This window comes from Caretta caretta, chromosome 10, assembly GCF_965140235.1.
Source record: "Caretta caretta isolate rCarCar2 chromosome 10, rCarCar1.hap1, whole genome shotgun sequence".
Taxonomy (NCBI): Eukaryota; Metazoa; Chordata; order Testudines; family Cheloniidae; genus Caretta; species Caretta caretta.
The window spans coordinates 37,975,246-37,999,487 of NC_134215.1; the positions used below are offsets into that span (position 1 = coordinate 37,975,246).

Sequence of the window (24,242 nt, forward strand, 5' to 3'; positions counted from 1 at the left end):
TCACTGACATCAAAATGGGATGGTCCGGAAAGGTACATGGTGCGTGCATCTGCAGGAACTCCAGTTTCTTCATAAAGCTGCAAGAAGGAACTTTCTTCCCAAACCAGAAAATTACCGTTGGTGATATTGAAATGCCAATAGTTATCCTTGGGGACCCAGCCTACCTCTTGCTCCCATGGTGCTGGTGCAGTTTACTCACTAGGTTAGCCTCAATGAAAGCAATATTCTCATTGTTGTTGCTGCTTGCTGTGTGCTCCATAATATCTGTGAAAGTAAGGGGGAAAAGTTCTGGTGGGGTGGGAGGTTGAGGCAGATCACCTGGCTGCCAATTATGAGCTGCCAGACACCAGGGCAATAAGAAACGCACACTGAGGCGCACTGCATCTCCGAGAGGCTTTGAAAACCAGTTTCATGAATGACCCAGCACTGCTGTTCTGTGTGTTGTTCCTTACCAAGCTGCCCCTTTTTTCGCATGTACTGCCCTGTAAATTAAACTCCCACCAACCACAGTGTGCACAGTGAATAAAGAGCCTCCTGTCCTCAATCCATGCATTTTCATTATGCTAACAAACACTGAACAGAGACAGCAATGAATAGCAAAGATAACCTGGGTCTAAGGGCCTGATAACATGGCGGGGAGGAGCACGGACCTGATAACATGGCGGGGAGGGGCAAGGACATGTAGTTTATTACAATTGCACTATCTAGCAATCAAAGCTGTGGGAATGAGAGCCTTCTGCTCATGAACCATCCCCTGGAGTTGAGTTCAAGGGATAATGGAGCTCTTTCCCCCCCACATTCTAGGACATCTGGGAGAGGACGATATGGAACTTGGTGAGGAGGGCAGCTGATTCATCACTGGGTACAGCAGGACTCTAAGGTCTAGTTGCCTTTCCTGCACCTCAACCAGATGCCTCAGCAAGGCTGTTTGCTCTCCTATAAGCCACAACATCTCCTCTGGCGTGTTGCGCTCTTGTTCCCTGCATGCTTTCCTGCCCTCTTGGTCGGCGTGCATGCTCTCTGACAGTGTAAGCCTCCATGCATTCAGCTGGGCCCTGTCAGACTCAGAGGAACACATCAAATCACAGAACATGTCTTCCCTTGTCCTCTTTTTTCGCCTTCTGATCTGGGACAGCCTTTGTGCTGGTGTGGAGGAAGCACCCACAGACAAGGTTGCAGCTGCAAGGAAACAAAAACCACAAGGGTAGCCTTACAGAACATACATTGTTGAAAACAGAAGGTTAACTCTTGCAATGAATGAAACACTTCACAGCAGTAAATACATTCCCTGAGGTACACGGCCACATTTTGTCTTTTAAAAGAAGCACATACCAGTAAGGTACAACACACGGCAGAGCACTGGGTAGCAGATTTCAGTTTGCAGGCAGGCATGGTAAGCACACAAGAAAGGGGAAGGTGGTTGGTGTCAGGGCACACCCGGGGACATTTTTTGGTGGGGAAACTCTTGGCACATAAACAGGCTTTTCCAGGGAGCACCCTTTGCCTAGCTGGACTGGCAGCCACTGTATCCCAATTGTTTACCTCGGATTAAATATTAAACACAATTGTATTTAACCCCTGTAGTGTGATTACAAGTGTGCACTCACCAGAGACCGCCTTCAAGGTCCTGCAACAGTAGGTCCTGGGAAGGGATTGTCTCCAGAGTTAGGAAAAGGTCCTGGCTGTCAGGGAGAATGGATCTTCCGCTTGCCTGCTGTGCATTCTCCTCATCATCATCATCAACGTCCTCCTCATTGTTGCCTGTGGCCGCCTGAGGCCCCTGGGAGGTATCCACAGAAAGTGTTGGGGTACTGGTGGGGTCCCCACGAAGAATCACATGCTCTTAGAAGCAGCATGTCTGTGGCTCAGAACCAGAGCTACTGTTCACCTCCCTTGTCTTCTGGTACGCTTGCCTGAGCTCCTTCATTTTCAAGCAGCACTGCTGTGTGTCCCTGGTATAGCCTTTGTCCCCCATGTGATTCTGGCATAGGTGTCAGCGTTTCTTCTGCTGGTTCGGAGCTCTGCCTGCACAGACTCTTCTCCCCACACAGCAATCAGATCCAGTGTCTCCAATATGCTCCCTGCTGGACTGTGTTTGCAGCCCTGGGCAGGCATATCAGCTGCGCTGGTGAGCTCTCCACACTGATCAAACAGGAAATTCAAAAGTTCCCGGGACTTTTCCTGTGTACCTGGATGAAGTGCAGTGGAGTTGAAAGTGCTGTCCAGAGCGGTCACATTGGAGCACTCTGAGACATCAATCCCTTCAAATTACACAGCGTTGTGTCTACACTATCCCTAATTCGACCCAGGAAGGTCGACTCTAGCGCTACTCCTCTGCTGAGGGGGAGTACAAGTGTTGATTTTACAAGCCCTTTGGGTCGGTGGAAAGGCCCCAGTAGTGTAGACACCGTCATGGCTGAACCCCAACTCTCAAGGTTACAGCTTTTCTCTGACCTTGGCTTGGTAAATGCTGCCACCACCCAAATACAACAAAACCCCCTTTGAACCCAGGAAGGAGCACTTAGGAATACCTCCCTGTGGGGTGCCCTCAAGCCCTTATATCCCCCCCTTCTGGGGAAGAGCTGAAAAAGGAAACAAAGGAAATTAGCTGTGGCTACCAGTTAATCAAACAACATGCACAAACCTCTTAGGACACCAAATATACAATCCTGTTCTTAAAAAAGGTAAATTTTGTTAAAAACAAAAAGAAAGAAAATACATCTAGATTTTAAAAGACTAATTCCAAAAATCAAGCACCCCAAATTGCTTTCTTGGGGGTTCAGCTTAAAGGTTACAAGCAAACAAAAGCATCTGGGATTAGCACAGAGGAGTCCACACGTTGGAGTTCAGCTAAGTAGCTCTAGGCATGATCTGAGAATTTATAATCACACCTTGCTTAGCTGCTTATGGCATGACTGCTCTGACCCTCCAGCCCAGAGAGAACAGACAAAGGAAAGTTTCTTTCTCCATTTTAAAAAGTTCTACCTTCCCATTGGCTCTTTTGGTCAGGTACCCACTTTTTTCTTTACCTGGGGGACTTTTTAACCCTTTACAGGTAAAGCAAGTAAAGAACAGCTACCAGGAGGGATTTTACAGCTAACTGGCTGTCCATCAGAGGAAGCTATCCCCCCACTTTTTTTGTTACAGACATGCACGTTATAAATTCGACCTAAGGCGGCATATGTTGACCTAACGCTGTAGTGTAGACCAGCCTTCTTAAAGTCGATCTTGTTTGCTTGAGCCAGCCCCCTCACCGAGCCAGGTCAGTGTCGGTGTAAGGAGCTCTGCTGGCTCTCTCCCTTCCCTCCAGCCTGGGATCACTCATTGGAGGAAAACAGAATTCGCCCTCGCCCGCTCCAATCCCGTGGCCAAATCTCCCTGCCGGTTTGGGCTTCAACTCCGCGGGGATTCAGAGCAGGAGGAAATCGGGAACTGCCGGGAGTCTGGGGAGATCCTAAAGAGACAGGTAGGCGTTTACTGCAGGAATCGGGGGGTTACACTGGAAAGTGACGCGGAGGGGAGTCGATTTAAGAAGGATCCGAGAGGGAGAATGAAGTAAATTAACCGGGTGGGGGGACGGGACACAACCACTTCCTTTTTGCTCCATCTTCATTGTTCAAAGCGACGCCTTCTGCGAATTCTGTATTTCCTGTCCCTGAAACCCTGTGTGTGGGGGGGGACCCCTGCGGAGCTAAACGGCCCCCGAGCACGTCCGCAGTGGGCAGTTTGCAAGGCGCAGCACAGGTACGTGCCGAGGGGTCCCTCGAGGGGGCGGGTCGCGGCTCCCCTCAGTCCTGTGCGCCGGAGCGGGGCTGTCTATTGCAGAGCCCTGCGCGGCTCCCGGGGCGGGCGCGGGGCGGAGGCGGCTGTGCGGCCGCTGGCTTGAGAGGAGCGCGGCACCGCGAGGGAGCCTGGATCCCCCAGCTCCTCATCCCCGGCCTGGTGCTGCCCTGGCTCCGAGCTCCGCAGCAGGGGCGGCGGGTCGGCCAGTTCCGCCAGGGGGTGGGCGAGCTGCCTTTGAAGGGACGCGGGAAGAACGGCGTCCAAGCGGCTCCCGAAGCCTTAGGAGTGCGGTTCCCTGGGCCCCCGTTGCTGCCTGGAAGATGCACGGGGAGAAAGCCCGGAACTGCCCAGAGCCGGCCTTGGAAGGGAGGCAACGACCCTGCTAACTCCCGCCTGTTCTCTCCTGTGCAAGGAAATCACCGCAGGTAGTCCTGAGGGCGGTGTGGTGCTCCAGCTTTCTTGTTTAACTCCTCCCTGAGATTTGGTAGATGTCCCTGACCTTCTGGAACTTGCATCAATGAAGCCAAGATGTGTAAAAAAAAAAAAAAAAAAAAAAAGCACTGTGGATGTGAAGAATACCCTGTTCCCCCATTTAGCCCCCGGTAATGACTGAGCAGGCTTTAGAGGTTTTAGAGTAGCAGCCCTGTTAGTCTGTATCCGCAAAAAGAAAAGGAGGACTTGTAGTACCTTAGACTAACCAATTTATTTGCGCATAAGCTTTTGTGAGCTACAGCTCACTTCATCAGACGCATGCAGTGGAAAATACAGTGGGGAGATTTATATACACAGAGACCATGAAACAGTGGGTGTTACCCTACACACTGTAACCAGAGTGATCAGGTAAGGTGAGCTATTGGGGGGGGGAGAAAGGGGGGAGAAAAACCTTTTGTAGTGATAATGAAGGTAGGCCATTTCCAGCAGTTGACAAGAACTTGTGAGGAACAGTAGGTGGAAAAATAAACATGGGGAAATAATTTTACTTTGTGTGATGACACATCCAGTCCCAGTCTTTATTCAAGCCTAATTTAATTTCCTAAATGAACCTAACCTAAGTTCCAGTTTCCCAAATTCTCCAGCTCCTGTGATCCTTTGGCATAAAGTAGTGGCTCACTTTTCGCTTCCTCTCTCTCGTGTCTCAGGGCTGCAATGTGATTAGAACACTGTTTGCGCCAGTCTATACAAGCAAAACCAACCCTTCTTATTAAAAAGCCAGAGCACTGCTGTTAAATAGGGCCCTGTGGCACTTGGGTTTGCTGCATAGCTGGGCCCTTGCTTTAGGAGACTGGTATCTTGTCTCGTGTTTGCGCTGAACCCTTGTAGCTTGACTGATTTCCCTGCACATACCCAGAGTCTCTGAGGAGAACGTGGGGTGGCATCTCCTAGTATGATCCTCTCCCTTCTCAGCCCACCTCTTTCAGATGAAATTGTCAGCCTCCCCATCTGTGTGTGGACATGAGGGCCAGGGCTGATGCTGGAAAAGGCCACTTCCCTTCGTTGGTGACAAATCAGGCCCACTCTGTATGTTCTGTGGAGAAGTGTCCCAAAGGAGGTGTGCAGTGCTTCTGAGGGAAGGGGATGTGCCTGGTCCTGTTTCCCTAATGGAGGGGAGCAGGCTTGGGGAGTGGTCATGAGCCTTGGACGCCAGGGCGGTGCATGTGTTGGGTGAGTGGAAGGAGAGCATGTATGAGGCTGCAGCAAGTCTGTGTGGGGCAGCTCAAGAGGGAAGTCTTCCCCAGGGCAGAGTGGGTCACCCACGCTGATCCTTCCTTTTGTGGATGGAAGCCAGCCACTAGCAGCTTCATGCCCTGCAGGCACACAGCACACTGCTGGCTGAGCTGGGCTGGCTCTGTACTGATCAGTCGTTCTCAGCCGCAATTAACTAGTTGGGGTATGTCTACTCAGCCTGTGGCTCTGAGTCTCCCCTCCCATCTTGACCGACTCACTTTCATACTAAGTGCTAAAGACCTAGATTTTGCAGGCTGGAGCTTGGGCTCTGAAGATGGGGGGAAAAAAGAGGGAGGTGGACTTCAGAGCCCAAGCTGCAACTTCAAAGCACGGTCTATACATCTATTTTTAGAGCACTAGCACGAGTCCCGCTAGCCTACATGTGTCGAGCCAGGCTGGGAGGCTTACTGTCTTGGGCTGCATAGACATACTTGGGCTGCGTAGATGTATTCTGTGTGGGTACCTGGGTTGTCAACATCACAGTGAGCCTCGGCGCTTGCCTTGCAATGCCCTGATGTTGCAATGTTTGCTGTGACCTCCCACCATGGATCAGTGCAGTGTCAGGCTGTGGTTTGCACAGTAGATGTGGGCTGCAGAAAGAGCTGGAGTCCTTGTCTTGCTCTGCCTTCCTCTTGCAAATCATAGAATCATAGAATATCAGGGTTGGAAGGGACCCCAGAAGGTCATCTAGTCCAACCCCCTGCTCAAAGCAGGACCAATTCCCAGTTAAATCATCCCAGCCAGGGCTTTGTCAAGCCTGACCTTAAAAACCTCTAAGGAAGGAGATTCTACCACCTCCCTAGGTAACACATTCCAGTGTTTCACCACCCTCTTAGTGAAAAAGTTTTTCCTAATATCCAAAATCCCACTGACCTTTAACCAATGAAGCCTCCCAGGATGCTGTGAAGCAGGCCATTGTTCTTATCCCTCATGTACAAATGGGGAGTGAGGGAAAGTCACTTGCTTAAGGTCCCTCAGACTGTGGGAGCTGCCAACAGAATGTCTGGCTCCCAGGCCTGTGTATGATGTCACCTGGTTTAGAAGTTATCACAGGTGCCACCTGCCCACGCATCTAGACTGAGATCAGGTCCTCTGGAATAGGCAGATGGAGTGACTTTTAATAGAAACCCTCGTGAAGCAGGGAAAATGTCTGACCTGGTTAAGCGTCTTCGTTTTTCAGTTCCTCCCCACCTCCAATTTCTAGAGCTGGTTTCAGAAACAGCCATGCTGTTCTCTTTCCCGTGCAGAATTGGTCATCTGCCCCATAAGCATCATCAGAGAGTGACCAGCTGGGACTGGCTGTTCCCTTTGAGGCTAGAAAGATACACCTACAGCAGTGCCACATTCAGCAGCCTTTTGCAGAGATGAAATGGTGTACACAGTGCAAGCAGCTTAGGAGTTGCACACAGTCTGAGGAAGGAAAGGAAATGGCAGTTAGCAAAGAAATTAATTTTGCCTCTCTCCCTCCCACAGGGGTTGTAATAACAGAGGACTTGGTTTACCAGCTCTAGAAACACAGGGACAGGATGGGCAAGGAGGTAACTAGGGTCAGCCTGAGTTTTGTGGAGCCTGGTGTCAGGTGACATGTGAAGGGCCCTATGCAGCTGCCTTACTATCAGGTGCCCTCAAACATACACAGCCAGCTTCTGGCTGTACTGAAACTTACACACCCCTTCTGAGCTGTAAGGAAACGCTCTGGGCCTGCTGTACCCTCCCCTTCCCTTTTCCTGAACTCTGAAGCCTGGAGATGAAGTGGAGGGAGACAGGACAGTTCAGGAATTCAGCCTTCCCTGTGTGGCCTGCTGAGCCAGGTGGGAGTGGGATGGTGTTGTCGCCACCAGGCTAGGCTCCTGGCGCAGGGCCCTGGAGCAACAGGCTTAGATGGGCTGCAAGTTGCTACTGCTGGTAACCTTTAGAGGACAGGTAAAGAAAGGTGGATAGAAAGCTGGCTAGATTGTCAGGCTCAACGGGTAGTGTTCAATGGCTCCATGTCCACTGGCAGCCAGTATCAAGAGGAGTGCCCCAAAGGTCGGTCCTCGGGCCAGTTTTGTTCAATATCTTCATTAATGATCTGGAGGATGGCGTGGATTGCACCCTCAGCAAGTTTGCAGATGACACTAAACTGGGAAGAGAGGTAGATACGCTGGAGGGTAGGGATAGGATACAGAGGGACCTAGACAAATTAGAGGATTGGGCCAAAAGAAATCTGATGAGGTTCAACAAGGACAAGTGCAGAGTCCTGCACTTAGGATGGAAGAATCCCATGCACCGTTACAGACTAGGGACCAAATGGCCAGGCAGCAGTTCTGCAGAAAAGGACCTAGGGGTTACAGTGGACGAGAAGCTGGATATGAGTCAACAGTGTGCCCTTGTTGCCAAGAAGGCCAATGGCATTTTGGGATGTATAAGTAGGGGCATTGCCAGCAGATTGATGGATGTGATCGTTCCCCTCTATTTGACATTAGTGAGGCCTCATCTGGAGTACTGTGTCCAGTTTTGGGCCCCACACTACAAGGAGGATGTGGAAAAATTGGAAAATGTCCAGGGGAGGGCAACAAAAATGATTAGGGGACTGGAACACATGACTTACGAGGAGAGGCTGAGGGAACTGGGATTGTTTAGTCTACAGAAGAGAAGAATGAGGGGGGATTTGATAGCTGCTTTCAAGTACCTGAATGGGGGTTCCAAAGAGGATGGATCTAGACTGTTCTCCGTGGTAGCAGATGACAGAACAAGGAGTAATGGTCTCAAGTTGCAGTGGGGGAGGTTTAGGTTGGATATTAGGAAAAACTTAATGCGTTACCTAGGGAGGTGGTGGAATCTTGTTCCTTAGAAGTTTTTAAGGTCAGGCTTGACAAAGCCCTGGCTGGGATGATTAGCTCACTGATATCTAATGAGAGTAGTATGAAGATTTAGCTAGGCACCACAATGGACATTCACCTCAGGGAACCTGCAGCTGTCTGTGCCAGTCATCAAGGGATGCACGGGCCTTGCAGGTGAAGGACTCTCCCTCCTCCTTTGGCTCTGAGGCACTGTAACAGGATGCACTCACCCCTTGTGAGCACCCCCTTGGCCAAGTGCACACACCTTCACACTCAGATTGTCCCTTCTCTGGGATACAGCAGTGCCCCAGGGCTCCCTCCCTGGAGACACAGTGTTTACCCTCTTGGGGCTTCCTGGCTACAGCTCCCCAGCTGGGCCACTGTAGTTCAATTCCCTCTTTGGGATGCCTCAATGTCCAAGCCACTTCCCCACAGTGGCTAATGGGGGATGGGGAGGGCCTGGGCCCACCCACTACTCCAGGTCCCAGCCCAGGGATTCTGTAGATCAGAGCTATCTGCTGTGTCCCTTTAACTATGTCACACAGCTCCTTTAATTCTCTGGGCCACTTCCCTGTGGCTCTGCATGTCTTCACCCTACCTTAGGGTCTTGTCCTAATGGAGTCAACCAGCTCAGGGCTCCTTCTCATTCTCCCCAGCTTCTGGCAGCACTGCCCTGTCCAGGGTTCTGTAGCTCCATCAGCCAGTCACACACCAGCCATGCTCCTACAGCTCTAGGGAAGAAGAAGAAAAAAACAAAAACAACAACAAAAAACACACAAACTCCCCCTGGCCCTGCAGCACTTCTTATACTTTGCTGCTGGGACATAGCCACTCTAGGCAGCTTGGAGGACCCTCTCCACTGCTCTTTTTTGGGGCAGGGTGTGACAGGGCTATGAGGTCTCCAGCAGGGGGCCTCAGAGGGTCTGGTATACCCCATCACAGGCGCTTTGAGGAAGACACTAATACTGCATCCGATGAAGTGAGCTGTAGCTCACGAAAACTTATGCTCAAATAAATTGGTTAGTCTCTAAGGTGCCACAAGTACTCCTCTTCTTTTTGCGAATACAGACTAACACGGCTGCTACTCTGAAACTAATACTGGGGCTTACTTACCTGGCAGGGGAGATACCATGATCACGAAGGTGGTTTTCCCAGGGTGAGGCTCATCCATTGCACTGCAGGTGTGCTGACCCCTGCGATTTCCCCAAATGCGGGAAACTCGACTGCATAATTTGTGGTAGTGGGGGACTGCGTTCGCGCTGTCCCCTGGAAGAAAAGAAAAAGAAAAAAAACTCATCAGGCTGATGGGTAACTAGGGGGTTGGAGTGGAGCTGTCTGCCTGTCTGGACACAAAGCTGGTCGAGGGGCTTCCCTGCACTGTCCCTTGCCAGTGTCTTATTCTTGCATGCTCTAAGAGAGCTACAGGGAAGGGTGGGTTGTTGTGGTGTTCAGTGGAGAAGCTTTGTACCAGATGCCTTTGGATACAAAGAGCTCTTTAATGCCATCAAGTTCCATAGGGATTTTTTCAAGCTCCTTCCTTACTATGTATTTTTCTCTCTTTTCAAGGGGCAGAGTTGGGAAGTCCCTCATCCTACTGATCCCCTTTCCAGCAGATTTGTGTGGCATTTCCCCTTTATTCTGCACACTTGGGGTGCCAGAAGACCTGAGGGTCTCCTGTGCATGCCTTGATTTGAAGTCTTTTATCACCATCCAATCATGGCAAGGAGACGGTGTTGCTGAACAGAATTCCATCCATCCCTGGTACTGTGTGCGCCCAGTTGAACCGGAATAGAAAGCCCAGCATTTTAGGACTTGGGAGAGCTAATGGCCTCTGCCACAGGAGCCGGACAGCTGGTGGCTACCATGGTGCTTATGTGCATATTGCTTCATGAGGCATCTGCTCAAAATCTCATCAAGAACCAGAAGACAGAGCACTCACTCCTGATAAATGAAATCAATGCGGACAACCCGGGGGAAGATACCTCTGAGTTTGTGGAGCTCTATCACACCAGCGGCCGAAAGGCCCCCTTGGATGACTACTACCTGGTCTTTTACAATGGTAATGGCAACCAAGCCTACAAAGTCCTGAACCTTCAGGGCAAAGTCACCGATAATCAAGGGTTCTTTCTTGTTGGGTCTTCCACGGTGAAACCCCAGCCCTCCGTGATCTTGCCTAAGAACACTATCCAGAACGGGCCTGATGCCATTGCCCTGTATTATGGGAAGGGGAACTACCAGGAGGGCATGAGGGTCACCAGCGATGGGCTGGTGGATGCCTTGGTCCATAAGTCTAGAAAGAATGACAGAGCGGACATGTTGCTCAATGTGCTGACCCCTGACAGGGATGCTTTCCTGGAAGATCCCTCCTTCAGGACCACAGACGAGTCAATAGAAAGGTGCCATGGGGAGGGTTCTCAGTGGATCTTTCAAGTGGCCATGCCCACCCCAGGCAAGGATAACCACTGCATCCCCTCTTCCCAGCTGAATGCTTCTGCCGTGCTGATCAGCGAGGTCCATGCTGTGACCTCTCCTGGGGAGTCAGAATTCATTGAGCTTCAGGGACCTCCTTCCACTGCCCTGAGGGACTTGGTTCTGGTGCTGATTGAAGGACGGACCAAAGAGGTTTATTTCTTCATGGACATTTATGGAAAAACCTCTCCTGAGGGGCTATTTCTCATTGGTCCTGCGCAAGCCAGAACCCCAGGTAGGATCCCACTCTTCAGACTACTGTGAACATCTGAGAGTGGGGGTTATGGGTGCAAGGACAGCAGAGTCTTACTGTCCTTCTGTCATCACTCACCTTCCTCACTCCCTCCCCCTTGGAGGGGGGCCCCAAACGTGAAAGACTTGGAAGGAGCTCATGATAGGGGTTTGATCCCATTTTGGGGACTGTGGAAGGAGGTGTTGTTTGCTTTCTCCAAAGAAGCAGTGCTGGTTGGTGAACTAGGCTCTGCTCCCAGCTCTGTAGCTGGTGACCTTGGGCAAGTCACTTCACCACTCTGTACCTCAGTTTCCCCATCTATAATACAGGGCTGACACCCTCTTCTTGAGAGATCCTCTAATGGCAACCATTGTGTAAGGGCTAAGTAGTACTTTCCCCACCTCCATAAAAAAAACCCCAATCTCCATAATATCAGTGTCATTTTTTTCTCTTTATGAGCCAGCTGTGAAGTTACCAGACTAGGCTCATGCTGACTGGCTGTGCTGGGATCTGAACTTCTCCTGGCTTCTGACATTTCCTATGGGGAAATGGATGGGGAACAAATATCTAATTAAACTTGGCCATCTGAACAGAGGAATTTGGCTGGTGGAGACACTGACTCTGCAGCACATCTTGTGTAACTCTGTGTGTCAGGATTGGTTAGTCATCTCTTACAAATACGAGACCCTTATTTATACTTTTTTAAACTGCAATATACATTTCAAGCAGTTCAGTTACATTAGATACCCAGAACTCTGGCTACTTTTTAAAAACCAGGTTGATCACTTAGAGAGACACCAACTTGAAACCTAATCAATCTAAAACAAATGAGCTAAAAGTAGTTTCAGGTCCTTCGCCTGAATCATCCTTCCAAGTACTGTGGTTTTGTAGTCATGTCTGGTGTCTCTGTGGGTGTCTCTGTGTATGTCTGTGTGTGTGTGTGTGTTGGGAATAAGGATGGTTTAGTGGTTAGGCTGCTGGCCTGGAACTCCATTCCCTGCTCTGCCACAGACTTCCTGTGTGACCCTGGACAAGCCACTTACAGCTGAGACACTGTGTACAGAGAGGGTACTAGTGCTGACCTACCTCACAGGGAGGATGTGGTGGGAGGATAAGCACCTTAAAGGATGTGAAACGCTAGATACCGCAGTAGTGAAAGCCATATATGAACTTAGATTTTGTTTCTCTCCTGTACAACTGAGAGAGAGACTCATACAAATGTGGAAACTGACTAAAGAGGAGACTAAAAGTGCTGCTAAATGCACAAAGTTGACTGAAAAAGATTAAGGGAAATCTCTTTTTCCACAGTAACTGTGTCCTACTTGTAGCAACAGCAAGTAAAACATTTTCTGACCAAAGGTTTTGGGTTTTTTTAAGTCGACCATCTCTCTTTAAAACACTAGTCACACCAAACAATCTCTACTTCTCTTGCTGAAATTCAAACTGTCAGCAGTCCATTCATGGTGTCCCTGTTTTCCTTCAGAAAAATAGTGTTTTACATTTACACCAGAACCTTCTGTACTTTAATGGGGTTTGAGATCTATGAAAAAGCAAAGGGGATTCAGACTCACTGGCAAGCTATACTACCTCTGGCTGTGATCGTCTCCTGTCTCAAGCTAAGCAGGGATAGCCTGATGGGGTGGGAGATACCCATGGAATATGTTTAATGCTGCTAATTCAGCAAGAGGCTCTCAAGTCAGTATGAAACTAGTTCCCCAGGATAGCAGTAGGAGATGCTGTGCTGCCTGTGGAGATGCCATGTTTCAGGTGAGATGTTGAACGCTTCTGGTCCATACTCCTTATGGGGGTTTTTTAGTTTGTATTTTTTGAGAGGGGGGCTAAGATTTTCAAAAGAGTAGTGATTTGGGGGTACCTACATTCTTGGGGGCCCCCAAAATGAGGCACCTTCAAAGGACCTGATTTTCAGAGAGTGGGTACTTAGCACTTTCTGAAAATCATGGGAGGCCCCCCAAAATTGAGACACCCAAAATCTTTAGTCTCTTTTGAAATCTTAGCCAGCGGCAACTGTAGAAATCTAGGCCGCAGTGCTTCCAAGGTGCTGAGCAACAAATAGAATAGTGTCCAGGCCAAATTCCAGCAGGGCAATTTATTAGGATGCCCAAGTTAGCAGCCAAAGCACAGGAATTGGGTCGCAGCCACTGTCCTGCCGTGACTCTAGTCAATAACTTCAATCCCCTATGCCTGTTCACCATCTGTAAATCAGGGACAGGACTTCCCTGCCTCTTAGGAGTACTGAGGTTTTATTCCTTAATGTTTTACACTTTGAGATTCTTGGGTTGAAAGTACTATAGAAATATTTTTAAAATTCTACCTCCTGCAATTTCAATCAGCTAACAAATGAAATAAAATTGTGTCAGTGCCACAATGGGGAAAATAAGGAAATGCATCAAAATTAAGGTTGGATTTTCAACCTTAGTTCTGTGCCCTTGTATTTATGCCTCTAACGTATCGTCATATCACACGTTTATACTTAAATATGATAATAGAATACAAAATGGATTTTTTTTAAACAGCTTTGTATATAGTGAGTTACAGTATATTCAGCTTTCAGGCTTAGCTTGTTTTGCAGATCTCATTGATCATTAAGCCAAGTTTGAATAAAAGCACGTCAGAACTTCTTGTTTACAATTTTGTGCATGTCAGCTATCTGATCAGAATGCAGGGGCAGAGTTTTGTCTCCTTATGCAAGTAGAACTCATACAGCAGAACCAGCTCTGCTAAAACTCCCCCACAAAATCCACCTCTGGGCACAGTGATGGATGGGATATTGCAGCCCAAAAGAAAGCTCTTTGTAAAAGTTGCAAGTGTAAATGACAGGGAAAGGTGGGGTCAGAGTGGGAGCTCGAAATTGAAATGAACTCTCCCTGTGCTACATAACGTGATCTGCTGCTTTGCTGACCCTGAGCTCTGTTAGTTCCCTGCTGAGTTGTTGCCAGTTTGTATGTTTTTAATTCACTGCATCTATTCCAATCTTTCTCATTCCTCCCTGCGGTGCAGTTGACCTGCCATTCCCACCAAACTCCAGCAGCCCTCTCCTCAGCACTGGTCTCCAAGCCATCGCCCTGTACATTGGAAACAGCAGCAGTTTCACACTGGGGAAAGCAGCATGTGCTGCCAACCTATTGGATGCTTTAGTGTACACGAGCAATGGGAGTGCAGACCCAGAGCTCCTGGAGATCCTGACCCCTGGGAGACATGCCTATGAGACTAACAGGTGAGAAGGCAGCCAGTAGGGATGGGTTGCTGGGGTCTGAAAGGACTTTTGCTTAATGGACTGTTTTTTTGCTCTTCCAAAGCAATGAGCAGACCCTTGAGAAAGTTTTGGTCACTGGCAGGGCAGGGGAATAAACCCCTTGGATGCCCTGCTGAAGGGGTGGCTCCTCCCCTGCTTCCCAGCAGAGCAGCTGGGTGCAGGGGCCCAGACACTCAGCAAGGAGCTCAGCTGCAGATCCTAACAAGGGCATGCTCAGGGGAATCAGCTGAGCCAAGTGGAGCCAGCTGGGCTGTTGCCTGGGAGGAGATATAAGCCCAGGGAAAGGCTCAGTGGGGGGGCTAGTGAGGGGAGAAGGCAGGGGACTGTAGCTCTGTCTCTACAGACTGCAGGAAGCCTCAGGGGCCAGAAGACCCAGAGAAGGGTCAGCGTGGGGATCGGTGTTGGGGGAATTGGGGCTGCACTAAGCACTGTAAATAAAAAGACATGGGTGAAACAACTGAAAGAGGCATTGGGACCCCTTCTTTGACCAGCCTAAGCACAAGAGCACAGGGACACGAGGCAGGGAACCTGTGCGCACCCTGAGACAGTCACCCATGAGAGGTATGTAGGGGAGTCCCTGGTAGCAATTGGTTTACTGTATGGCATGAGCTTTCTCTGGTCAAGCCATGACCCACGTGTAACAAGGTGGGAGGCCTCTCCTGAATGTATGCCCCTTTTTCATTCAGCCTGATGGTGCCCTCATCACACACCAGCCTTTATCCAGCTGCTTGACTTGCCAGTCTCCCCTCCTTGATCTAACGTCTAGACTGGAACACACTGGCCCATCTCAACCCCCAAAAAAATCATTGGCTCCTTCTGCCAATCTTATGACTGGTATGATTGGATCCATCATCCACCCCATTTCCCACAATCCACTTCTCTCATTCAGAAAGAGACTCTCTAGAGGAATACCACCGACTAAATGTGTGCATCTCGGTCAGTAAGCATCAACGTGGGTAACAAGTGACTGATGGGCACATCTTGGTCTCTGGAAAGGTTAGGGCAGCGAATGGTGGAATGGGTGAGGTGGGGCGTAAGCAGGGTGAGGGAATGGAATGGGCGGGGTTGGGTGGACAAGTAGGTAGAAGACCACGGAAAAGCCTCTTGTCTGTGGTATTGACAGAGGAACTGGGATCGAAAGGGAGCATCTAATTGTTTAAAATGAAGCCAAGTGCCCTAGCTCCAAGCTGGAGAAGAGCTGTTTCTTTACCAGCAAGAAGGAGGATTCAGAGGAAAACAGCTGGAACTCTTGTTGAGTCAACTGCTTCAGAGCTAGTTGTGATTTAATCCCTTGATTGGGAAATTGGGCATTCCAGACACTTTCCTTCCTCCCACAGTCCTCTGCCCTCCACACAGAACAGTCTGCCTCCAGCCAGAAAGGTGCCCTACTCTCCAGGAGCAAAGCAGCTATACTCTGTGCAGCTGTTTACACTCTGGGCTCCATCCTTAGTCCCTGGGATCTGATCTGGGGGCTCTGGTCCACGTCTTAATTTTTAGCTGCTTTTGTTTCATTGTCTCCCACCCTGTCCAGCAACCGCATCCTGAGCTTGAAACTCAGAGATCCAGTGCAAGCATCTACCTTATTAGGCCAGCTCATTCTGGCCTCAGGTGGCCACCTTTGTTGGCTGGAAATAAGGGAAAACGCATGAAAAACAAGGGACAATGCTTTGTTTAAGGGACATTTTAGGGAAACACCATTTCCCTTTACATATCATGGATTTTTCTCCCCAGTGTTCATTTTGAGTGCCCTCAGGTATACAATGCAGTTATCCTCAGCTTCAATGGAATGTTTCAAGTGTCCTTATTGTCAGTTTTAATATATTTCAATACTTTTCAAAATAAGGGATGGGTAATCGCCCTACTCTGGCCAGGCTGTACATCCACTGAAACCCTTTCCCTGGTGGACTCTGCGTAGAGCTGCATCACCTTTGGATATGGGAGAATGGAATGGAGGAAATGGGTAGACAGTGGCATGCTGGAAGAGAAGGGGTGTGTTGAAGACACTACACTCTGCTGTCTCGAGAGGTTCTGAAGAGCTCTTGAGTTTCTTTCCAGAAGGCTAGGGGTGATAGAGGAAGGGAAGTCTCTCCATCTGATTCTTTATTTTGGGTGGGGAAAGCAGATGTATATGGCATCAGCATCCGCTCCTGGTGCAGGCACCCTGCTATTTAGTCAGGAGCACCAACAATCTGGGTTGCAGATCATATTTTCTTCTAATTTGTGTGTCTGCCTCTTTCAGCCACCAGCCAGGTAACATATCCATGAGTCGGTGCAGCTGCTGCTCCGTGACCCGGGACCCCTCCATCTACGCCCTCAGCAGCCCCACGCCCGGACAGTTCAATGACTGCCCCAGCAGCCGCTTCAGCCAGTCCATCTCCCTCTGCCTCCATATAGCAGGTGGGTCCTAGATACCATCTCTGTTCCCTGGATCTGAGACCCCCCAGGGAGAATCTAACAAACTGCCCTGAAGGGACAAACAGGTGGACATTCTCCCTTATAAGCTTCAAGGAGCCTACTTAGAACTTCAGATTCTACTGTCCATCCTGGGAGGGGCTCAGATGTTACCAGAGCATCTGTAAAACTGTCAGCAGCAGGAGGATTAGCACAAGGCATTCATCCTAAAGGAAAAGTGGCCTCCAATCTTTTACAGTGCAGCGTCATGATCACCGAGCTCTCCGTTTAGCTCTGTTTCTCCATTGTTCCAGCTTAGGGTACAGACAGGAGCAGGAGGGGAGAAGTGCTCCCCGCCCCCCAAAGAAAATGGGGGCCTTAAAAGGAAAATTGTGGGGTCCTATGTTTATTCTCAAAGGTGGTACTCACCCCTGTGTAGAGAGCTGGCTCTAAGCCTGTGAGCCACTGAAATCCCACTGAAACCCTCTGGGCATCACTGGTGCATAAACCCACTCTACATAAGGGTGGTTTTCATGCCCAATGACTTCCAGAGCCCAACTGCCCTGCTTGCAAGTCAAAAGAACCTGCTGTGTTCTTCCCAGGAATGAAGATTCCACCTGGAGAACTGAAGCTGATAACACCATTAAGGAGGCCTGAGGCTTAAGTCTTCAGCTCTTATAGTTGAAGTGACTCTGCAGAGTTAATAACATTTAAGCACTTATAGAGCTTTCTGTGGGTACCTTGCAAAACTCTTTACAAAGGTAAAGTTTGGGGGCTGGGAGGAGGCATCATCATCCACGCTTTACAGTTGGAGAAATTGAGGCCCAGAGAGTCATAGATTTTTAAAGCCAGAAAGGACCATTGTGATCCTTGTCTAGACTTACCTCCTGAACAGCACCAGCCAGAGAACTTCACCCCATCCTTTCTCCATAACTTTTGAAATGCAGCCCCCACCTGATCCCCCTCATGACAGGCAGGGACACTTGCCACTAAGCTCACAAGGAAGAAGCCACTAACAAGAAAGGTATGGGGTGGGGAAGTGACTTGCTTAAGGTTATGCAGGGAGTCAAGTGCAAGGCTGGGACTAGAATCAAGGTTTCCTAATGAGTTCCCTAGATCAGCCAACCTTCCTGAAACACATGAGAATACACCAGGCGCAGATGTGAGAAGAAATATGACACCAGGCCTGTCACTCAAGTCCAGTGATTTGCGGGAAAACAGCTGTGTTTGGAACCAGGGAAGCCACACTGACTTTGGGTTCAGCAGTTCACGCAGTGTGCGTTTAACCCTGGAGGATGGCTGGTGGTGGCATCTAGTTCTTTATGCCCCCATCCTTCAAGGGTTTTCTCACTCCCTTTCCTCCTAGCAAACAAATTCCAGGCTGAACTTCCTGAGTCCCTATGTCCCTGGAATCTATGCAAATCAGAGCCCTATCTGGTCCTCTCGGGCTCTAACCAAGAGTAGGGCTGCAGCTGCTACAGATGCACCAACAGCAGGGATGCACCGGACGGTGATAACCTTGAACTTGTGGCTCTTGTTGACCTCTTCAAGTCACTCCCAATCTCTTTGTTTCACAGATTGCCAGCTGTGGCTCCTGGGGTCATATGAGATACAGACGGCTCTAGCCCAGGCCCTTGACAAGCTGTGCAATTGTGGAATGTCTGTTGCATACTTTAAAGGTGAGAGAGAGGTGTCTCAGATCCACATTGGCTAGGGCTCACTCTCTGCCAATGTGCTACACCTGGCTTTATTAATGGATTTCCACCTTCTATGATGAAGCCTAACTATTTTATTTTTGAGCATGGGTGAACTTGCTGCTTGTGGCAACGACTGGTGCTGGCTAGGGCCACATATGGTACAGACAGACAGGTGCTGAGCAGTAGTCCCATACATAGCTCTGCTAATGCATTTTAGTCCTGACCTGCAGCTGCCTCTGCTATTCCATCCCTGAGCCTTTACTGTCATTCAGACTTGTGTGGTGGGCCTTTCTAATGTAACCTGGCTAAACCCAGGTCCCCAGTTAGATTTGCATCCAGTTCACTAGAGAGAGAACGTCCCAATGCATTGGCCCCCTTAACCACCGAGTATACAGACGCTACAGTAGGGAGATGAACTCAGTCCTGTAATACAGGACTGTAATCACCAGAGACTAGGCTTTCTTTCTAAGGCTTCCTCTTTGATGTGCACTGGGGACCATGTTATGGCTCTGCCCAAGTTAAACTGTGTGGCAGCAGAGGTCCCACTGAGCTTACCTCTTTGTAGTGAACATTCAGACCAGCCTGTTGTTGCAGTAGAACAGGACCATGGAGAGCTGAGCCAGCTGATATGATGCTGACCACAACTCCACCATCAGCATAGACAAGGAGAAGTTGCATTCAGCTTGTCATGGTTAGACCCTGCTGAGGGTCCAAACCTGGCTGCTGTTGGGCAGCTGTCAGAGACTGAAATACAAAGAAGGGAGTGGTGACAAAAGGGTGCAGACTATGTCTGGGTGTTCCATGTGGGTTCAATCATAGAATACACCTCCAGGCTGGTGGAAGGGCTGTGAAGCCCATTGGATGCTTGCATCACTTCAAATTCTGTGGCTAAATTCTACCACTGCCCTGGATGGGAGTGGGAGGTGGGGTGGTAGAAGATGTACTGACAAGCTGTGGGTCGCTTCTAGAGAAGGGGTGGCTGTCGTGAAGCCGATGCACCTCTCTGCTTTCCTCTTCAGATCCTGTAACAACATGCCGGGGCACAGAGCTTGTATTCACCATGCTCCTGATTGCCAAATCAGCTGAGCAGCTGAGCAGCCTGGTACAAGCCTTCACCAGCTTCCTGGAGAGCCCCAGGGCAGCAAGTTTCAGCAGCTGGAATGCCACAGTGGAAAAGGCCTGTGTCAAACATGCTAATGTCACGGCATCTCCTCCAGGTACCTGTTGTCATTCTGATCAGGGAAAAGCGGACATCTGAAGTCGGACATGCATCTCTAGCTCCTTCAGAGGGATTCCTTTCCATGCTAGTTGAGTGGGAAGTGTGTGACATTGCCCTAATTCTGCCCCTCTCCATCCAGTTACTACCCCCATTATATCTTGTTGCCTTGGCTAAACTGACATGCCCTAGTGCTGTTGGTTGATGAGGCTAAGGGTGGGCAGGGAATGCTGATGTCTCTTTGGGGTGTGCTGAAGCATTTCATAGAGGAGACTACGTGGCACTTCATTCTTTATAGGCCAAACCCAGGGGCCATGTGTGCCTTGAATGTATTCACACCCACTTACTAACAAGTGAGGGAATTGCTGTTGGTGTACCACAAGGAGCCAGAGGAAGGATTTAGCGATACTCCTGCAGTGCCTTGGTGCTTGAGTTACCCTAACTTGGAGTTGGTGGGCTAACATCTTGTACAAGGGGCAGTATGCCTCACGGGTGGATGAGTAGGGGAATCTAGGCTGCAGTAATGCAGGGACTGTCTTCTGTTCCTTGTTTGTACGGTGCCTAATGCAGTGGGGCCCTGAGCCCTGGGAGGGCTCCAGAGGGCTACCTCAACAGAAACACATAAGAGTCAGAGAGAAGAGATGTGCTGGTGATGATGACACCTAGCTCTTACATAGCACTGTCATCATATCAGCCTAGATTCTCTCTGTCCACAGACTCCCCTCTTAATTTGTCTCTGTGTCTTCAAAGCAAATTAGAGGCACTACCTACCCTTGCCCAGCCCAGGTGCAGCATGTACAGGTACCTGGTGGTGTCTAATGGGATTGTGCATACAGTGCTCTACCCTATCTAGCTGCAGGAAGCAAAATGCAAGCCAAGTCTAGGGTGATGGTATTTTTTCACTCTTAAAGGTGCCTCATCAGAAGGGACCAGTGAGCCACCTTCCCACGCAGCCGAGCTGCTCATCAACGAGGTGAATCCAGACAATCCGGGAGGCCAGGAGGATATGGAGTACATCGAGCTGCTCTACACTGGGCAGACACATTTTGACCTCCATGGTTATTGGCTGGTCCTTTATAACGGCAAAAACAACCAGGCCTACAGGGTGGTGAACCTGACGGGCTACTGTACTAATGAGCAGGGCTACTTCCTGGTGGGGAGTGCATTGGTGACCCCAAGTCCAGTGATTGTTCTGCCTCCGAACACCATCCAGAATGGGGGGGATGCTGTGGCCCTCTACTACAGTACCACGTTCATCTACAGCGTGGGCATGGCTGTGACTGAGGCAGGTCTGGTGGATGCAGTGGTCTATAAGTCCCGGGCGTCTGACAGGGCAGATAAGCTGCTCAAAGTACTGACCCCAGGGCAGAATATCCTGTATGAAGATGACTCCCACAGCAGTCAGGATGAGTCTCTGAGCCGGTGTAACAGCCAGAGCCCCAGAGTCCACAGCAGCTTCCAGGTAGGGGACAGGAGCTGTTTGGTCTCCACTGGGTGGGTCTTAGCTGTGTTCTAATCAGCCTATCAAGCTGACATATGGCTGGGTCTTCATAGACATTTGTGTCTATTGTTTGTGCCCTCTGGGTTAGACTATCTCTCACTCACACTCCTATTCCCTTTGCTAATCATGTGATGGCTCCACACTACACCTTATCCAAACAAAGGGCTTCAGACTAAGCAGCTAAATTACTGCCAAAAACTGAGATGTTGCCAATAAACAAGCACAGTCTGAGCCTCCATGGTGCTGAGGATCTTAATGAGTAAAAGTGATTCCTCAGCTGACCATAAATGAGAAGAAAACTTGGGTTCTAAAGTTCTGACCTGAGAAATCCTGGACTACCCCTCTGAACTGGGTCCCAAACGCAAAAGGCATCTTCTCCTCTTGGAAAATCGGACACCAGGTCACCTTTCATGTTCCAGCCTCTCTGGTGCATATTGTCCAAAGTGCAGTACAAAATTTACCATCCATTGCACCCAACTTCCTTTCAATTGAAGGAAACATTTAAAGGGACATGCTCAACTGGAATTGGTTGAATTTGGTGCCTTTCTTTTTAATCCCTCTTAATTTTAAAATTTCTAGTTTCTGACAGAGAACCATTTAAGCAGCACACACCCCTTTAAGCAGCACACACCAAGTTTTTATCAGATTCCTTTGATAGAGCTTTGTAAGGATTTTCTTTTCCCTTGCTGATGTTTACAAGGGTCTTTCAAGCAGAGGACTGGGCAGGCCCAAAAGTCAAACATGTTCTTGAAGCAGGTAGAATGTTCACAGCAGCTGGAAGGAATCGCGCTAGCCAACAGCACAAGGTCCTTGGACACTGCCATCTGTAGTTATTGAGGGATTTGTGGAGAGACATTCAAGCCTCCTATTCCAAGCAGACTCAGTACAAAGGGAGGGGACTATGTGGCATGGAGAGGAGATATGAGCGAAATAGTGACCTCTGATGGTTGGGAAAGGAAATGATACTGTGGAAGGACACTTGTCCAAAGGACATGTGCAGACCCAGCAGTGCAACTGGGGGAGAGACAATGGGGCGTCTGGTGGTGGTTGTGAGAGATCTCAAATAGGGGTACCTGAAAGAAGATTGTGGGGAGGAGCTGCTGCCTTCAAGCTTGAAAGTAAAGCCATCCATTTCTTGAGCATAGGACATACCTGTGCTGCAGGGTCCCATTGCAGGTGGGGAGTCAGATTGCAGTTGTATGGGACTGGAGAAATCCAATGCTGTGAAGAGAGGTGTCGCCACCTAAACAAAAGAGGATAGAAAGGATCCCTCCTTCCCTCACAGCCTGGTGTCTCTGTCTCTGCAAGGTGACTACAATAACACCATTCGAGGAGAATGCCTGCGCCAACTCCTCAGCACCATCTCCCACCGCCCCCTCCTTTCTAATCAACGAGCTGAGCATGACCAACAGCACCGCCTCCTACCAGTTCATTGAGCTGAAGGGGAAACCTGGAGCCACCCTGGGAGGATACACCCTGGTGTTCTTCTCTGGGCAGGATGGCAAAGCATATGCCAGCATCCCACTACGGGGCACATTTGGGACCACGGGCCTATTTGTGATTGCACCGTCAGGACCGCCCAGGCCTGGTAAGGCTGACAATAGAGTACTGCATACAGGTGCTTCCTTCACTCCCACACTGAGTCTAGAGTTGGGTTTTCTTCTGTGGGTGAAGTCCAGAAGGCAACTTTTTGGGAGGCAGATGGCTGGAGACTGAGTGGCTTCAGCGTTGGGGGGATGTGTAATGGGCTATGAAGCCTTGGATCTGCAGGGTGCTAGTTCCAATATTGCCCATGTCAGTAGTGTTTATATCTCAGCTGTAGCTCATGAAAGCTTATGCTCAAATAAATTTGTTAGTCTCTAAGGTGCCATAGATAGCTGAGTTTGTGATGATTGGGAGAACCGTATTGTGACTTGCCTGCCTGGTGTGAAGGTTGTGGATCTCTCGAGGCATCTAGATAGACCTATGTGTAGTGCTGGGGAGAAGCTGGTGGTCATGGTACATGTAGGTACCAAGGGTAGGAGAGACGTCCTGGAGGCCAAATTTAGGCTGCTAGGAAAGAGACTGAAATCCAGGACCTCTCTGGTGGTATTCTCAGAAATGCTACCAGTTCCACGTGCAGGGCCAGGTCGGCAGGCAGAGCTTCAGAGTCTCACTGCGTGGATGAGACGATGGTGTAGGGAGGAGGGGTTTAGATTTATTAGGAACTGGGGAAACTTTTAGGATAGGTGAGCCTCTACAGGAAGGATGGGCTCCACCTACACCAAAGTGGATCCAGACGGCTGGCACTTAACATTAAAAAGGTTGCAGAGCAGGTTTTAAACTAAGAGATGGGGAAATCCGATTGCTCTGGAAGCTAGGTTTTAGTCAGGAGGAGAGGATGAAAGAGAACAAAGTATGGGCCAGATCAGACGAGAAACATTCACATAAAGAATCTGATACATCAGAAAAGGGCAGACAAATAAACAGTGACAAGTTTTTAAAGTGCTTGTACACAAATGCTAGAAGTCTAAATAATAAGATGGGTGAACTAGAGTGCCTCATGTTAAAGGAGGATATTGGTATAATAGGCATCACAGAAACCTGGTGGAGTGAGGACAATCAATGGGACACAATCATTCTGGGGTACAAAATATATCGGAAGGACAGAACAGGTCATGCCGGGGGGGGGGGGGGAAGAGGGAGTGGCACTATGTGTACAAGAAAATGTAGAATCAAATAAAAATCTTAAATAAATCCACATGTTCCATAGAATCTCTATGGATGGTAATTCCATGCTCTAATAAGAATATAACAGTAGGGGTCTATTATCGACCACCTGACCAGGACAGTAATAGTGACGATGAAACGCTAAGGGAGATCAGAGAAGCTATCAAAATAAAAAACTCAATAATAGTGGGGGATTTCAATTATCCTCATATTGACTGGGTACATGTCACCTCAGGATGAAATGCAGAGACAAAATTTCTTGATACTTTAAATGACTGCTTCTTGGAGCAGCTGGTGCAGGAACCCACAAGGGGAGAGTCAATTCTCGATTTAGTCCTGAGTGGAGCGCAGGATCTGGTCTAAGAGGTAACTATAACAGGACTGCTTGGAAATAGTGACCATAATATAATAACATTTAACATT

The 24,242-nt window shown here is 49.2% G+C and overlaps 1 protein-coding gene, 1 long non-coding RNA gene and 1 other non-coding gene across 7 annotated transcripts in view; 2 read left to right on the forward strand and 1 right to left on the reverse strand.

The window, feature by feature from the left end:
• Positions 1-666: 666 nt before the first annotated feature.
• On the reverse strand, positions 667-3,078 carry LOC142073351 (uncharacterized). The gene is made up of 2 exons (XR_012670177.1): positions 1,608-3,078; positions 667-1,179 (listed from the first exon to the last, which is right to left on the reverse strand). It is a non-coding gene; the product is annotated as an uncharacterized LOC142073351 (long non-coding RNA).
• Positions 3,079-3,390: 312 nt separating this feature from the next.
• Positions 3,391-24,242, forward strand: part of LOC125644298 (uncharacterized) — a 33,644-nt gene continuing 12,792 nt past the window's right edge. For 3 of the 5 annotated variants that reach the window (XM_048868019.2, XM_048868021.2, XM_075132897.1), the window contains exons 1-8: positions 3,657-3,744; positions 9,897-11,034; positions 14,050-14,266; positions 16,545-16,702; positions 18,274-18,375; positions 19,413-19,610; positions 20,521-21,071; positions 22,419-22,698. In XM_048868019.2, coding sequence (XP_048723976.2) covers positions 10,155-11,034; positions 14,050-14,266; positions 16,545-16,702; positions 18,274-18,375; positions 19,413-19,610; positions 20,521-21,071; positions 22,419-22,698 — 2,386 coding nt within the window. In that variant the 5' untranslated portion in view covers positions 3,657-3,744; positions 9,897-10,154. Of the gene's footprint in view, positions 3,467-3,656; positions 3,745-9,896; positions 11,035-14,049; positions 14,267-16,544; positions 16,703-18,273; positions 18,376-19,412; positions 19,611-20,520; positions 21,072-22,418; positions 22,699-24,242 lie in introns of those variants that run through there. The other 2 variants (XM_048868020.2, XM_075132896.1) reach the window with 2 other exon arrangements.
• LOC125644457 (U1 spliceosomal RNA) lies at positions 9,436-9,599 on the forward strand. The gene has a single exon (XR_007359019.2). It is a non-coding gene; the product is annotated as a U1 spliceosomal RNA (small nuclear RNA).